General features: G+C 39.5%; 1 protein-coding gene across 2 annotated transcripts; it reads left to right on the top strand.

Annotated features, from left to right (window-relative positions):
* Positions 1-2,858: 2,858 nt before the first annotated feature.
* ccdc62 (coiled-coil domain containing 62) lies at positions 2,859-16,157 on the top strand. 2 transcript variants are annotated; one of them, XM_022198716.2, is made up of 13 exons: positions 2,859-3,202; positions 3,313-3,344; positions 5,212-5,355; positions 5,738-5,930; positions 8,041-8,207; positions 11,359-11,460; positions 11,560-11,731; positions 12,097-12,198; positions 12,862-12,950; positions 13,915-14,015; positions 14,624-14,783; positions 15,236-15,439; positions 15,597-16,157. In XM_022198716.2, exons 1-13 carry the CDS (start codon positions 3,151-3,153, stop codon positions 15,663-15,665), a joined length of 1,587 nt encoding a protein of 528 aa, XP_022054408.2. In that variant the 5' UTR covers positions 2,859-3,150; the 3' UTR covers positions 15,666-16,157. The 2 variants fall into 2 exon arrangements, with proteins under 2 accessions (XP_022054408.2, XP_022054409.1); XM_022198717.2 differs by having other exon boundaries at positions 15,594-16,157.
* The last annotated feature ends 42 nt before the right edge of the window (positions 16,158-16,199 follow it).

Genomic DNA, 16,199 nt, shown 5'->3' with positions numbered 1-16,199 from the left:
ATTGGAAACTTTGAAAAGAGGCTCCGAGGACCTTCAATGCTTCAAATCATATTTGGAGCATTTTATGAAAAATGGAACAGCAGTCATTTTCCTCCAAACTTTGCGTGTTAAATTAGACTAAAGTTCATGATCCCAAACAAAATAACAGTTTTATCAACACATTTCCCTCCACGGTTATACAGCAAAACGCAGCGCTCACAGAAAATCAGCTGATGACAAAAAGCAGAAACTGAATTTTCTTACCTTCATCCTGACGATGTGCTGTCTTTTCCGGCAAAATGAGCTTCTTCTTCTTCTTAATTAAGGTCCTTGTTGTCTGTATTGTCCAACGAAGTTTTCCAAGTGATCCGACTTTCCAAAATTGCTAGCTTTGCAGCAGGCTGGTCAGTTTGCACCCGTTCAAGTCAGTGTCCGAATGCAACAGAGAAAGTTCGAAGGTCAACAGGTTTGTTATAGGTGCGCATCACCTTCTGTTGCCATGACACAAAAGATGCACGCACGCCCCTGTGCTCGACCAGTTCTGATCTGGAGCTAAATCAATCATAGCCTAGCTTAGCTAGACTGTATTCCCGTTATAAGGGATATACGGGACTTTATGTGTATTTGTAATACACAATATAAAGGCTGTCTGGTCCCCAGGCAAAATCAATCATCCCTATTGTTCACTTGTGTGTTCCGTTTTTCCACGATTTTCCATCACCTGTCAGAAATGTGCAGAGCCTCAATACCTGAACCTTTTCTGACAAGATCAGCCTCTGATTGAAGCATAGTGAGAACAAAATCTTTCAACATTTTCGGTGGAAAAAAAGAAATGTTCAAAATGTTTCTTAAGAACATTCACACAAAAATGTTCCTAAGAGAATATTAGAAGTTTTACTGATAAGGATGTAATCACTTTAGATATTTTTAGGATTATTTTGGAAGATTTTCACTGACTTTTTGAAAATATTTACAAGAATTTTCTTTCCAAATTTGCGGGATTTTTTATATAAATAAAACTTTTAAGGGAATCTTTTAAAGAGTTATTGAAATGTTTGTACTGAAGGTTTTGCAAATTTTCATAGATTTGGGAATTTTTTTGCAGAATTTTTGGATTTTTTTTCAGATAAGGACATAATTTGTTTGGTGCCCGTACATGAGGACAACATGAGGGTTCATGAAGTCACCATGTGCACATGCCACCATGTGCGTAAATGCGCACAGAGAAGCACTGATGCTTCGGGATGCTGCGGGTGTTTATTATTAACATTAATAATCTGACAAGCAGCTGCTGTGGGTAGAAAACAGGACTGAAGGAGGTATCATAATGTTTCTGCAAAATCACTATAACTGCATTGGTAAATGGTCCGTATTTATGTTGCGCTTACCTGAAAGATACCTGAAAGATACCAAAGCGCTTTGCATTATACATCACATTCACCCATTTACAAACTGATGGCGCAAGCTGCCATGCAAGGCGCTAACCACGACCCATCAGGAGCAATTCGGGCTTCTGCGTCTTGCTCAGGGACACCTTGACAAGAGCTCGCCAGGCCAGGGATCGAAGCGACGACCCTCCGGTTGCAAAACAACCACTCTGCCCACTTAGCTATGCAGCCCCGCACTGAGTGAAACTGAGCATTATTGTTTCAGACATGAATCTAACACGTGTCAGCTTTGAGTCTCATTATTATGATTATGTGTGCTTCGACAGACATTAATTCAAAGGCGGAAAGGCAAAGAAAAAGCCCGGTTACTCTTTGCTGAGGATCACAAGTATTGAACCGTTGATGATTGGGCTAAGGTTTACCTACAACAAGAAACGGCATCATACAGGTCAGTCTGAACAATGACGGCCGAAGCAGAGCTGAGCGCAGCCTCATTCAGATCTGCTTTTGCAGAGTCCTTTGGACCTTCTTCTGCAGAAGCTGTCTGATTGTCTGGTATGGTAGAGCTCTATGAAGCCTCAGCAGCAGGAATGGTGTCATTTCTGCCAGGGTCATCTGGAGAGGAAGTGGCTTCATCTGAGGCGTCATGTTTACAGCAAACAGCAGGAACCTTTTCAACTGCTGAGCAGCCGGCAGCTGAGCGTGATGATTGGACCACTGGAGAGACGCTCACAGAGGGAGCTGAGACCAAATCACTGGATGAAGAATGACAAGTGAATGAGTAAAAGATTCAACAAATCCATCGACAAGTGGAATAGAATAGAATAGAATAGAATAGAATAGAATAGAATAGAATAGAATAGAATAGAAAGCCTTTATTGCCATTGTACACGGGTATACAATGAAAATGGGAGCGCTGCTCCATTTGGTGCTTAGAAAAATAATACATTACAATAAAGAAATAAATAAAAACAGAATAAAATACGATAAAAAATACAATAAAATATAGTGAGAAAGAGCGGCAATTATAGAAAAAAAACGAGGTTTTAAATTGCACATACTGATAAAGTGACTTTGCATACTGTTCTTGGAGGTGAGTGTATTCCATCAAATAAACCATTTAACATCCATCCAGCCATCACTTACTGAGGGCTGCTGTTACCGATGTCCTCATTTCCGAGGGTCAGAAACAAATGTTTCAGAGCAACGCTTGGTGAGATTCGTTTCTGAGGGTTCAGATGCAGCATCTTCACCAGGAGGCTGACAAACTTCAGTTTGCCGTCATCAGTCTCCACATCTGGATACAACTGTATTTGGAAAAAGATTTACTGGTTGTTCAAAACAGCATAGGTATTTTAAAAAAAACAAATGAGAAGGTGTGTCTAAACGTTTGAGTGATCGTATATAAATTATATTTTAGACTTTTTTGGTCAATAAAGTTGTGAAGAAAAAAACTGCAGGACGTGCGTCAGTTACGTCTCCGTACGTCCTTACGTCACTGCGTTCAAAAGTTAGTTAGAAGCTAACTTTAGCTAAACATTGAAGTTTTCTGTTGAAAGAATTTGTTTACGGAATGTGATATTTTAGTTATATATTGGAGCGTATGTTGCTTAATTACAGTAGCGCTGAATTTTTCGTCACGTATCTGTTTGACAGTTAACTTTTCAGTCACTTCTTGATATGGTAAGCTAACGTCAGCTAGCCTTTCAGATGCCCACAACAAAAACAAGCTCATTGCAACAACAATGATGGAGGCTACTGGAGAATAAACCCAGATAATGTGATGGATGAAGGGAGAAGGCTGTCCACCTCAAATGGAAGCGCTTTTGGAAAAGGTGAATATTTACAACTTATGGTGGACATCAACACTGTCCATATCAACCCCAGTGTTTTGTGATATTTATGAGGGAAAGTTTTAACCATCTGCCACACTTTGTTTCCTCAGCTGAGCTCTGGCACAGCACTCCAGTTAAGAAGGTACGTTATAGTTATACAACTTTATTTATACTGCACCCTTCAAAAACAAAGTTACAGTGCGTTTTATTGTTGAAACATATAATACCAGTTATAAAGGACTTGAGATGTAAACAAGACACTTAAATGGTGTCTGCATGTGGAACATCTGTCTTACAGCCTGCATAGTGTGATCAGGATGTGTACACTCAGTTTATAATGGTGCAAGAAGTCTTTTATTTCCTGAGGTCTTTGGTTTTTGCTGAGATAGTTGATCATTTGGGCATTGTCAAACAAATCACAAAGATTGTTCAGACATGTACACCTTTGTTCACCTGACATAGATGATTTTTTAATGTTTTTTGTTATTTTATTTTTTATTATTTGAAGCAAAATATATCTTTAAGTTCTCACCCCTCCTTTAGGATACAGAGCAGGTAATATTTTGATGGTGTCTCATGGTAATGCTTAAGCACAGTGAGCTGAGTAGTTAACTGCTTTCCACCACTGCCAGTTTATTAGTTACAGCAGGGTGAAAATAGACTGTCTTTTCTTGAAATGAATCACCTCCTCCATAAAGGTTAAGTTCCTGGTGAATCAATAAACAAAATGTCTGGTATGCTTGATTATCGGAAATCCTAAATAAAAAAAATAAAAAAAAGCTGAAGGAAATATGTTTTATATTTGCAGTTTCTATCGTTTTGGCGCTGGGGATTTTTCCTGTGATGCTGGAGAAGCACCAAAAATTCCTTCATGAAGACAAAATCCTGCTCTTAACTGAAATAAAAGTTCATTACAACTGTCTTAAAGCCAAATCCCTTATTCACAATGACTCCGTTTTTGCTAAAACTGTTTTAGAGGCTGTTGAATCAACTGTAACTTCAAACTTTATTTATTTGTATTTATATGCACTTTTCATGCAGAACAACACAAAGTGCTTTACAAGAATTAAAAACAAAGAAGGCAATAAATAAATACAATTAAAAATAGAAAAAAAAAAACCAACTTTCCATCCTCTCTACATATAGACCACCATTCACATGCACACACCCACGCAAGCACACACACACACATACACAGACTCACACACCCACACAACATGACATCATCGAGACATGGGGAGGCACCGAGGAATACTAGAACTGAAATAAATAAATAGAATAAAATAATGTAAAAATAAGTTAAAATAAAGGTTAAAATATGTAAAACCATAAAACCCTAAAAGTTAAAAAATGTAATAATAATAATAATAAAAGCATAAGAAGAAGGTTAAGAATTATCAAAACAAGTTGAAGGCCTGGTTAAAAAGATGAGTCTTGAGCCTCTTTTTAAAAATATCAACATTCTCTGCAGCCCTTAGGTTCTCTGGCAGGCTGTTCCACAAACGGCGACCATAGTAACCGAATGCGGCCTCCCCGTGTGTGATTATTTTAGAGACTGAAGATGGTGCTACTGTTTAATTGTATTAGATTATACTGTTTGTATTACTTTGCCCTACCCATTTACCGTATATCAAGGAGGTTTGACTAAATGACAGAAACACTAATTTGTGTAATGCAACAGCACCGCAAAGTACATCCTCCCAGGGTTTCTCCTGGTGAGATGTCAGTTTGCAATGACAGTAAGCACGGTCAGTTCACCTGAAGGGAAGGCGAAGAGTCTGTGTTGCTATATTTGTCTATTTTCCTTGATTAAATTAAATCCCTATTTTTTACATTTTATTTTAGCTTCTACTAGGGTACAAAAAGAATTCTCTAAACCGTGTCTCCTAAATATTCTATTGGTACATCTCTACACCTTTCCAACCAAAAGCAAAAATTACATGCTCCTCTATTTATATGATGTTAGCTTAATAAACAGGCAACTGAGTGTTTATAATTGCACTTTACAGAAAAATGTCGCTGTTCCACTGGATGTTAGCAAAGCATCTGGAATAACCAGCTTCAGGATGGACACCACAGCAAATCACTGGCCCAGAGGTGCTGCTCTCACCCCTTCAGACACCCTCTGCCCTCCCAGCTTTCAGGAAACTCCGGTGAGATCAAAGTTGGATTAATAACCAAGCAAACAGTACCGACTCAATTAAGTCCAAGTTCACTGTTGGTATTTGATCAGTGTTTGTAATAGTTTTACGCACGAGTTCTGCTGCCTTTTGTTTTCTTGACCCTGAATGAATTGTTTTTGTCGTTAAACTAAAACCTGAAGTTGTTTAGTTAACTACTATCAAACATTTTTTTAAAAACCGCAAATATTCATGAACATTCAAGGACTGGTCAACTTTTAACATCTTACTTCAAACTACTACTTGCTAGTATTGATTAGCTTTTTAAGGCCTTGATGAAGTGTTTCAGTTCTATTGTTGGCGCTATTAACAGGCTACGTCATGGTGACATCGGCTTTTGTGTCTCTTGCAAAAGCTTCCTGTGAGTGACCCGAGTGGCTCCACCATCCAGAGGCAGAGGAGGGAGCTGCAGCTGCTGATTGCTGAGCTGAAGGACAGAGAGAAGGAGCTGAACGTCATGGCTGCCTCCCATCATAAGCAGCATCGCGCCTGGGAACAGGACCGCCAGAGGGTGCTGAGCCTGGAGCAGAGATGTGCCCGTTTGGATGGTGAGGAGGATATGTTCTTTAATTTAGCTCAGATCTAGCTCTGCTTTTTGTCTCTAGGTATTTTACAGTCTGATAAGGAAATTATAGCCTCTCAGCTTCAACTCTTGGATAAACTCCCCTCAATATCCTTTAAACATGGAAAAAAATGAAAGAAACCTCAAGTTATTCAATCAACAGTCATGTGTAAAATTACACCAACACAATGAAGCTACAGTGAGAACAGTCAGGCAAAAAAACAGGCTGATTGTAAATATAAAGAAACACGACTGTTGCTGCAATAAGGTCATTTTAGCAACATATTAGCATCAAAACTGCAAATTGTTAGGTGAATTTTTATTTTATTTTTCCTGAGTTTTTCCCCTGTGCTTTAACTAAGATTTATTTTCTTTATTGATTAATCTTCTGATCATTTTCTCGATTCATCAATGGATTCCTTTGCTTCAAAACAATCAAAAAAATGGAGAAAATTACAACAAACAAACTTCCAGTGTATGTTTTCTTTTTCCCTACATTTTTTTTAAGTTTAAAAAGATCCCCTTTATCACAATGCAAGCTCAGAGGTCTTTTCCCACTCGCGCACACACACACACACATTCATACACACATAACTCTCTTTTCTCTAGTTTCCCATTTGAGGAGGCAAAATTTGAGTTGATTGATCAAGGAAACAATTTATGGTTAAAAATTAGCCCTACAGACCTACACTGCAACGTTCAGTTTATTATCATACACGACAAGCAAGTAGTAATAATTCATTTTATGTCAGTCAGCTGATTGTTTCTGTTCCTCATACAGTGCTCGCAAAAGTATTCACCCCCGTTGGCTTTTAATCTATTTTGTAACATTACAACCTCTAATTTGAATCATTTTTCACAAATTTGAGTTTTATTTGATGAGTCTGCACAAAATAGTCGGTTTTGAAGTGAAATGAGAAATTTATATATAAAAACATAATTTTTAAAAATAAAAAACTGAAAATTGGCATGTGCACATATTTGTTGTGAAGTCCCTAAAAAGCTCTGGTGTAACCAGTTGCCCTCAGAAGTCACTTAATTAGTGAAATGAAGTCCACCTGCGTGTCATGTGATCTGTCAGTATATACACACTTTCTCTGAAAGGCCCCAGAGGCTGCAACACTGAAGTAAGAGGCACCACTAAACAAATACCACCATGAAGACCAAGGAACTATCCAAACAAGTCAGGGTTGGGGTTTTAGAAAAAATATCCAAATCTTTGATGATCCCCAGGAGCACCATCAAATCCATTATAAGCAAATGGAAAGAACATGGCACGACAACAAACTTGCCAAGAGAGGGCCGTCCACCAAAACTCATGGCCCGCGCGAGGAGAGCGTTAACCAGAGAGGCAGCACAAAGACCAAAGGTAACCCTGGAGGAACTGCAGAGGTCCACAGCAGAGGCTGGAGTATCTGTCCACAGAACCACAATAAGCCCTACGCTCTGTAGAGCTGGCTTTATGGAAGAGTGGCCAGAAGAAAGCCATTGCTTTCAGCTAAAAACAAAAAAGCACATTTTGAGTTTGCAAAAAGGCACGTGGGAGACTCCCAAAATGTATGGAGGAAGGTGCTCTGGTCAGATGGGACTAAAATTGAACTTTAGGTCATCAACGAAAATGCTATGTCTGGCACACACCCAACACATCTCATCACCCCAAGAACACCATCCCCACAGTGAAACCAAAAATTCCAGTGGCAACATGTGGCAAGCTCATAGAGACTTATCAAAGACGACTTGCAGCTGTGATTGCCGCAAAAGGTGGCTCTACAAAGTACTGACTTTAGGGGGGTGAATAGTTATGCACATTGATGTTTTCTGTTATTTTGTCCTATTTTTTGTTTGCTCCACAATAAAAAAAAAAAACACATCTTCTAATTTGTAGGCATGTTCTCTAAATTAAATGATGCAAACCTTCAAACAATCCATTTTAATTCCAGGTTGTGAGGTGACAAACATGAAAATGCCAAGTGGGGTGAAAACTTTTGCAAGGCACTGTATATCATCTGTCCATTGATTTCACCGTACGTTAGTTGTTTAAAGGTGTCTTCTTATCATGCATCCAGATATCAGTCTTTTTTTGTGTGTGTGTACAGAGGAGCTGCAGAAGCGGAACGAGGTGATCAGAGTCCTGTCTAAACGTGTGTGGCTTGTGGAAACCAGGGAGAAGGATGTCCAGGAGGAGCTGAGCACAGCCCAGCAGCAGCTCTGTGAGCTTCAGAAGAAACAGCAGCACATCAGTGAAAGATGTCAAGATTTTGAGGTACAACTGCGACATAATTAAAATGTATTCTCTCTATAAAACTACCCCATTCATAGCTCCCTATTATAACAACCTGTTCCTCTTGACTGAAGTAGGCGATACATGAACGGTCCAGTCTGTGTGGAGGAGAAGAGAAAACCTGGTTAACAAATAGTTGATAACTGTTACGGCCCTCACATAGACTGAAAAAAAACACAGGCTCAATAGGGGAGAGAGACCGCAGCATATACAGAAGGACGCCACACAAAATATCTCCAATTAAACCCACAGGCTTTATTTGGCCACCCCAAGTTAATCAAAGATAACACAAACGAAAACAGAAACAAAGGAGGGCTGGAGACCCCGGACAAAAGAACAAAAGTGGGAAGATGCTGGGCCAACCACGCAGTGGGCCGTCGCTCCCAGCGTCTCCCCCTAAACTACCTAAAAATAAGAACTAAGGCTGAAATACACTAAAGACGAATAACGAGACTGTCGGTGATCTCCAGCCCAAATTAATACAACGAAGAAAACCAACGAAAACCCCGGCACCTAAACATGCACGGGGAAAAAACCTGCTTGGAGGGAAAATAACCACGGAGGAAGGAAAACACTCCCTCCTACCTGTCCAGGTGTCTGTGCCGTGTCGTGCCCCTCATCTCTCCACTCCCTGTCCCTTTTATTCCCTCCTCCTCCTCTCATCACCTGAGTGCCGATTGCACTCAGGTGAGCAGCAGGCAGAAGGAGGAGAGAGAGCCAAACCAAAGAGAGAGAGAGAGAGAGAAAGAGAGAGACTGGCACGTAACAATAACCACCATCCTGATACTCATTATCTGGCTATGTCAAAGTAGTTTTTTAGTATAGCCCTCGAAATGATGTATGTAGGGTTAAGTCAAAATAAATTACAGTTTTTTCACAGTAATGAAGGAGCATGTCTCCTTCTGCAACAGTGTGGCTCACTGATGTGTTTAGCTCTTTACAGCTTAGCTCCCTGGCACCAGTAAATCAGTTATATCAGGCTTTAGATACTCACACAACAATTTATTAGGATACATTGATTGTTGGTTTTAAGGTTTTCATTTGATTTGTTAACTGAGTGAATAAATAGAAAATTGCAGACCTAACTAAAGAGGCAGTATAAATTCTTTTTTGTCAATTCAGGGTATCTTGAAATCCTAAAAATCACTGAATTGAGTTTCCTCAAATGAAGACCTTGGAATTATCAGAAGGATTCATTTTCATTAACGAAAAGGTTTTCTGCATTAGAAGATTTTTTGGTGCCCTCCAGAGGGCGCTAATTCTCTTGGCACGTACACAACTGTTCAAAAGTTTGGGGTCATTTAAAAATGTCCTTATTTTTGAAAGAAAAGCATTTTTTTCAGTGAAGATAACATTAAATCAATCAGAAATCCAGTCTAGACATTGTTATGACTATTGTAGCTGGAAACAGCTGATTTTCTTTTTAATGGAGAGGTACAGAGGAACATTTCCAGCAACCATCACTCCTGTGTTCTAATGCTACATTGTGTTAGCTAATGGTGTTGAAAGGCTAATTGATGGAAAATATGAAATTGCCTGGGTGACCCCAAATGTTTTAATGGTAGGGTATTTGATAACCTATACAACAGCTATTGTCAGAAAAGTAGCTTAGTACGAGAAATTTAGAGTCAGCATTTGACAGGTACATTAGAAACAGACAAAGCATAAAAAAACACATTGTTTTTCATGTTAAGCATCATTCAACAGGTGCTTAAGCTGTTCTAAACTGTTACAAAATTGTTTATTCTAATGAAGTTCTGAAGCCTGTTCTACCTATGAGGAACTTAATAGGTTATATTTCAGAATCAGAAAATCTTTATTGTCCCAATTTGAGCAATTTGATTTGCAACAGCAGTCAACAATGAAGTTCATACCATTAAAAAACAACAAATAAAAAATAGTATAATACAATGCATAGAAACATAGATACAAATAATATAATTATGAATGTCATCAGTTAAGTTATTATGACCATATATGTTGCCTACAGTGCAAGGACACAAGCCTAAAGGTCTTTTAAAAACCCTACAGCTGAGGGAACAAATGATCTGAGGTATGTTTGATTTGGCCCTTTTAGGGAAGGTGTACCGCTTCCCAGATGGCAAAAGTCGAAACTCAGCATACAGAGGGTGATGTGGGTCAGTTAAAATGACTCTTGCCTTCTGAATGGCTCTTGCTTGATAAACATTGTCAAGCTGCTGCAGGCTAGTGCCACTGTTTTTTTGTTTTTTGGGCAAAGGTTGACAATGCTTCCCAGACAATTTTTATTAGTGATGCTAAGGTTCCCATACCAGCAAATCACTGCAAAAGTTAGAACTGACTCAATAAAAGATGAGTAAAACGTTTTAAAAAGTGAACTGTCAACATTAAAATCCCTCAGCTTCCTTAAAAAGAACAGTCTCTGGTTGGCTTTTTTGCAGATAGAATCCGTGGTGGCCTCAAAAGTCAGTTTGTCATCCAAGATGGTGCCCAAATACTTGTACTGGCTTACAATCTCCACAGCTGTACCATTAATAAAAGTGGGCTTTGGAACAGGTGGATTTTACCGAAAATTGATCCGCATTTCTTTGGTTTTACTGACGTTAAGTTGTAACCATGAATCATTGCACCATTCAATGAATTTGTCCATCACAGGGTCATGTCCTTCTTCCTGGTCCTGCAAGAGGCTGACAATTACTGAATCATCTGCAAATTTAACAATGAAGCTTGAATCATCTGTGCTCTGGCAGTTGTTCATGTACAGCACAAAAAGTAAAGGGGACAAGACGCAGCCTTGGGGTGAGCCTGTAGAGCATGTCATGGCTTCAGACAGGGTGCCATTGACACGAGTTCTTTGTGACCTCATTGTCAGGAAGTCGACCAGCCAACATATAGTTCCGAAGTCAAAGCCAGGTATTTCAGAGAGCCTGTTGGCTAAAATATGAGGCTGCAGACAGTTAAAAGCTGACGAGAAATCAACAAAACATAAACGAACGTGAGTCCTCGTTCCTTCCAAGTGACCAAACACCAGATTTAGCAAAGTAGCAGTGACATGATAGACATTGTTTAATAAAAAATTGGACACATCAAACAAAATATATTTAGGCTCCTAATTATCGCTATAAAACTGGAATTACCCTGTGATATGTTTCAGGAGAAGAACCAGAGTCTGAGCTCCACAGTCATGGCTTTGTCCACTCAGGTCGGCTCTCTGCAGGTCAGAGAGGAAGAGCTGAGCTCCATGCTCAAACTGAAGGTACGCCTGTCGACCCGTCTGCTAATTATACGGGATTACTGTTGAATTAACTGTTATCTGTGCATGACATCTTTTACTTATTGTTTTTAATCCTGTCAGGACAAAGATGTGACTGAGGCCTCCAATCATGTGCTGAACCTCTCAGGGCGCCTTCGAGAGCAGGACGCAGCACTAACGGAGAGCCGCTCACGGGAAAGCATGCTCCTGAGAGAGCTGGAGGAAAACAAACACCGCTGCAGAGAAGCTACACACCAGGTCGCACAGCTTAAAGGTACATGATTAGAACTTCACATGAACGTGCTCTTAACAACCCCAAAAGACAATCGTACATCACATGAGAAGGCATTAAAATATAGAGAAAAATTCTATGGAAAATATCTGAGTTTTTTGTGATCATGACGTTGTGGCTGATCAGTGTACATCTCATTAAAAGGCATCAGTGTTTTTCGAACTTGTCCAATAATTAAACAGCTTCTAACTTTTCATCATTTCAAAAATCAGAGATACTCTGTCATACAAACTGACAGAACCATCGTATCAATTGATTATCAAAGCAGCAGCCTTTTAATGTTCTTCAGTAAGCCAGTCATTATTGAATCCCTACATGTCTTGTTTTGTGTCACTCTGTGTTTACAGAGGAGCTGCAGCTACAGGTAACACAGAGCAGCACCCAGAGAGAAGAGATCATCCGTCTGAAGCAGGAGCTGCAGCTTCTCCACAGAGATCTGGTCCTGACAGGTACAGAACAAGCAGTTCCTCTGAGCTCCTTATCAGTTTTAGGATTGTGTTTATTCATTTTATGTATTTATTTACATTGCGCTCCTATTGTGACATGGACATTCTTGTAAAAGTCTTAATTGTGAGTGTAGCCTTTTGTTGGTGAATTAAGTTTACATCTACACAACATATAGAGATATTTTTATTAAAGGCAAATGTGTCACAAGATTTGTCTCATATATGGTACTAATTCTTTATAAATCAGATTAAATTGTACTATTGCTGTAATAATGGGTTGTTTTCATTGACTGTTTAATCTGCTTTTTTACATTAAAGACTTCATATTTTAGTCCATAAATTGTTAAATATACAAATTCCCTTAGCTCAAATGAACATCTTCAAGCAGTTTTTTTTTTTTCTGAGAAACCGTCAATTAAAAAACTCAAACTTATAAAGTTTACAATAATATGAAACTAAGAAAAGCAAAAGGTTCTTATATGAGAGATGATGAAACAGACGTTTTGGTGTTTTACTCTTGATGAAAGGCTCAGGGTTGATGGGTGCAGTGAATTTAGATGAAAAATATGAGTGTGTATGTCTGCAGTCTACCTTTTTCGATAGCGATCTGTGGTCTAGCTGGTTACGGACTTGAGATAAATGCAGCCTTTGGATGTTTTTCACCAGGAGAGGGCGACAGCTGGAAAGACGAACTGCTGGAACTGGCTCGCTCCAAACAGGAACGCATCATGTCTGAGCTGCGCTGCCTCCAACAGGTATCTAATATGTAGTACTCGACTGAGGGGCTCCAACACAACCAGTTTGAATCTACTAAATACACTGTGATCGAACTGGATTACAGTACAGGAGATACTTCTTTCCTCATTCCTCCTGCTGCACTGTTGTTGACGTCAGAGGCGACTGTCTGGTTTGGCTGCATACCTCAGACTGTTCCTGCAGTTTCCTCACTGTGACTGTGTGACACTGGGTCACTGTCATGTCCAACACTAGTTAATGGACAACAATAACAAATGTAGACAGTGGACCTCTTGGCTCAGTCTTTGTGTCATAATTTTTTGTGTCTTTGTGGTGACTGAGTGAATTTTATTTACGTTTTTGTAATGGTTATGCATCTCTTTGAGGTGAATTTGTTCTTTTTTTTAAGGTTCTTGACTTGTTTGATTTACGAGTGTCTGCAGTTCGTATCAGACGAGCCAAGTAGGAATTTATTGTGGCCTTTTTAGTGCAAAATTCTAGTTTTATGAACTAGAAATATTTTCAGATTACATTTGGGCATGTAAGTGGTGTTGAATTTTTTTAAAAAAACCTGAACTTCTGTTTTAAGAATTGGATAATTTGTGTTTGACAGTCTGTAAATGAATGAAAATACAGCAATCAGAAAACATTATAGCCACCTAATATTGCATTGGTACCCCTTATATTGTCAAAAATGGTCTGAACCATTGTTCCTGGACAAGAAGACCTCTCAGGATGTCCTATGGGGTCTGGACCAGGACGTTGGCGATGGATCCTTTGAGTGCTCTGGGTTGTGCAGTGGGGCCTCTGGGAATCAAACTTGTTCCACTGCGTCCTGTTGATGCTTGATCAGAATGGGGTCTAGGAAGTTTGGAGGTCAAATCAACATCTTGGGTGATTGTCAATGTTTTTCACTTCACCTGTCAGTGGTCATATTGTTGTGGCTGATCGGTGTAAGTAATGCAGCTTGTGTGTGTTTTCCAGGTGTGTGACAATCAACAGAATGACCTACAGCTGCTGCGACTGAACCAGGAAAGTGCCCATGAAAGCCTGAGGGAGAAAACCAGCCTGGGATTGTTTGGCAGGTGAATAATGTCCAAGTGCAAGAAGTCAAAATAGCAAATGCAAGTTTTCCAGTGCAGTACAACAATGGAGTCAGTTAACAGTGGCATTCATGCAGCCAAGATAAAGACCAGATGTAATTGTTCAAAGTAATCAAAGCCACAACTGAAAGCAGGGAGCATGAAAGCAGACTCTTCAGTAAACCAGTGATGGAACCCTTTTGGTTTCATAGAAGAAACAGTGTCTAGGTTAACACAACAGGATTCAGTCCCGTGTCAGAATTAATGTAGCTTTGTTGTAGTCCCATAAATGTACAACTCTTAAATGTATGATGTCTTTAGTATCTGTAGTTCATATATTACATAGAATGTCTTGGAATAGTATTTTGAATCCTGTTGGGTCTTTCACAGTGGTTAAAGTACATTTATTGGTGGTAGAGTTGTGTTCACTCCTTAAGATGACGTCACTTTGGATCAAACCATTTACCTGATGAAGGTCAAGCCCTGAAACATCACTAAACATCACTAATCAGTGTATTCTTAAAAGTTAGATGGTGGGCAGGCGTTAGTGTGAAACTCTTGAATCTTTAACAGAAAGCATCAATGAGATGTTGTCTCTCTCTGTGTGCCAGCCAGGATGAGTTAACATGTCACTGCATAGACCGTCGCTCATCTTCATCACTCAGGAGGAAGAACTTAAGACCAGTACATGATACTTCCACTCCACCAGCAGCTGATCTGCAGGCCTCAGCCAACAGTGAACTGGGAGTCTTCTCTGCACATTTGACAGATGTAAGACGCCTCGTATTAAGATCCATTTTGTCACTAAAATACCAAATGAACACTTCTTTTCAGAAAAGGTGCACACTAAACTGCTGTTAGATCCTGATTATTACTGAATACGTGTCGGGGATCATTTATAATTCTAAGAAATTAATGAAGTCAGTGCTGTTGTCCTTCTCTTGCTTTAAAATGATCATATAGATCCTGATGCTGCAGGCATTTAATAAACTAAGAGGAAAAACTCCTACGAACTACTGGAAGCAAAGTAAACTTGAGCTTCTGTTACCATTTTGTCAAAACCTAGATTTCACTCATTATTGATGATAGTCATTAATCTGACCTGTGTATGGATGACAAAGATGCTTTGTGGTTTTGGCCTCACACTGTGCCATTTGCTTTCTGTGATGTTCTTGGACCAATATTGCTGGTCTTGTTTGAGCCTTGTTTCTGTCTGTGATCAGGGGGATGTCCGTCTGTCCAGCTGTTCTCTGCAGCAGCTGTTGGATGAGTCCAGGTTGGTCACAGCCGGCTCAGAGAACAGCAGCTTGAGACGCCGCAGCTCTTTAAAGAACAGCAGCCCTGCTATGAACTGTGGGACCACTGAACCTCTTTATTTCCATGAGCGTCTGACACCTCAACAACACCCAAGTACCTCGATACTCCAGGTAGAGGAATGTCGTGATGCTGCGCCTCTTTTTGTCTCTGTCGCCATTTGTGTTCATGAGGTGTGGCATGATGGGTGCAACGTGTTTGGTTTGACAGTTGCTTGTTTTACTTGCAGTGTGTTAAGACATAATAGCTTAATATTTTTCTCCCCAGCAGACTGATGAAGCTCCACCCAAAGCTTGCCCTCCACATGGAGCCCACCAGCCAGCCACATGGACTTCTTGATGTTAACTGAAGAATCAATGTTTTTCCAGAAGAAACTTCAGTATTCACCAAAGTGCTGAAATATTAAGCACAGACTCAAAAATCAGTGTTACTACTTTCAACGGCTGCTCACACCGAAGCTCAAAGTGTACCATCTCTCCAGGAAAAGATGAAATGATAAAAATACGCACTGTTAAATGTTTTTATACCTTTAATATTGTTTTATATGTGCTACTTTAATTTCATAAAAAATCTGCCATTGATTACCACACTTAAACTATGTATTTTTTAAATCTTGATGAAGGTTTTAAAGGCTGTATTGTGTACTGGGTGAGATGTGAAACCAGTCCTACAGGGCTGTTGAGTCCTGGGTCCCTGTTTTGTCTTTCCAGTTTCACTGCTTGCAGATCTGCCTGGTGACTCAGGAAATGTCTATAGCTGTGAATACTTTTTACAACGTGTAACTTGGATATCGTGTCACTACTTTTTGATAAAATATTTATATGAAAGCTACACATCAATAGTATTGTTTTGCCTGACAATCGTGTTGTTGAT

The sequence above is a fragment of the Acanthochromis polyacanthus genome, chromosome 18, assembly GCF_021347895.1.
Source record: "Acanthochromis polyacanthus isolate Apoly-LR-REF ecotype Palm Island chromosome 18, KAUST_Apoly_ChrSc, whole genome shotgun sequence".
NCBI lineage: Eukaryota > Metazoa > Chordata > Actinopteri > Pomacentridae > Acanthochromis > Acanthochromis polyacanthus.
The sequence above is the reverse complement of the archived record's forward strand: the minus strand, read 5'-3'. Positions and strand labels throughout refer to the sequence as shown.

Excerpts from the sequence above, each read along its gene's own strand:
- ccdc62 (XM_022198717.2), top strand. The coding sequence starts at position 3,151 with ATGGATGAAGGGAGAAGGCTGTCCACCTCAAATGGAAGCGCTTTTGGA. Across the intron at positions 14,016-14,623 it reads AGCCTGGGATTGTTTGGCAG|CCAGGATGAGTTAACATGTC; the intron begins GTGAATAATGTC and ends TCTGTGTGCCAG. Across the intron at positions 15,440-15,593 it reads CAAGTACCTCGATACTCCAG|CAGACTGATGAAGCTCCACC; the intron begins GTAGAGGAATGT and ends TTTTCTCCCCAG.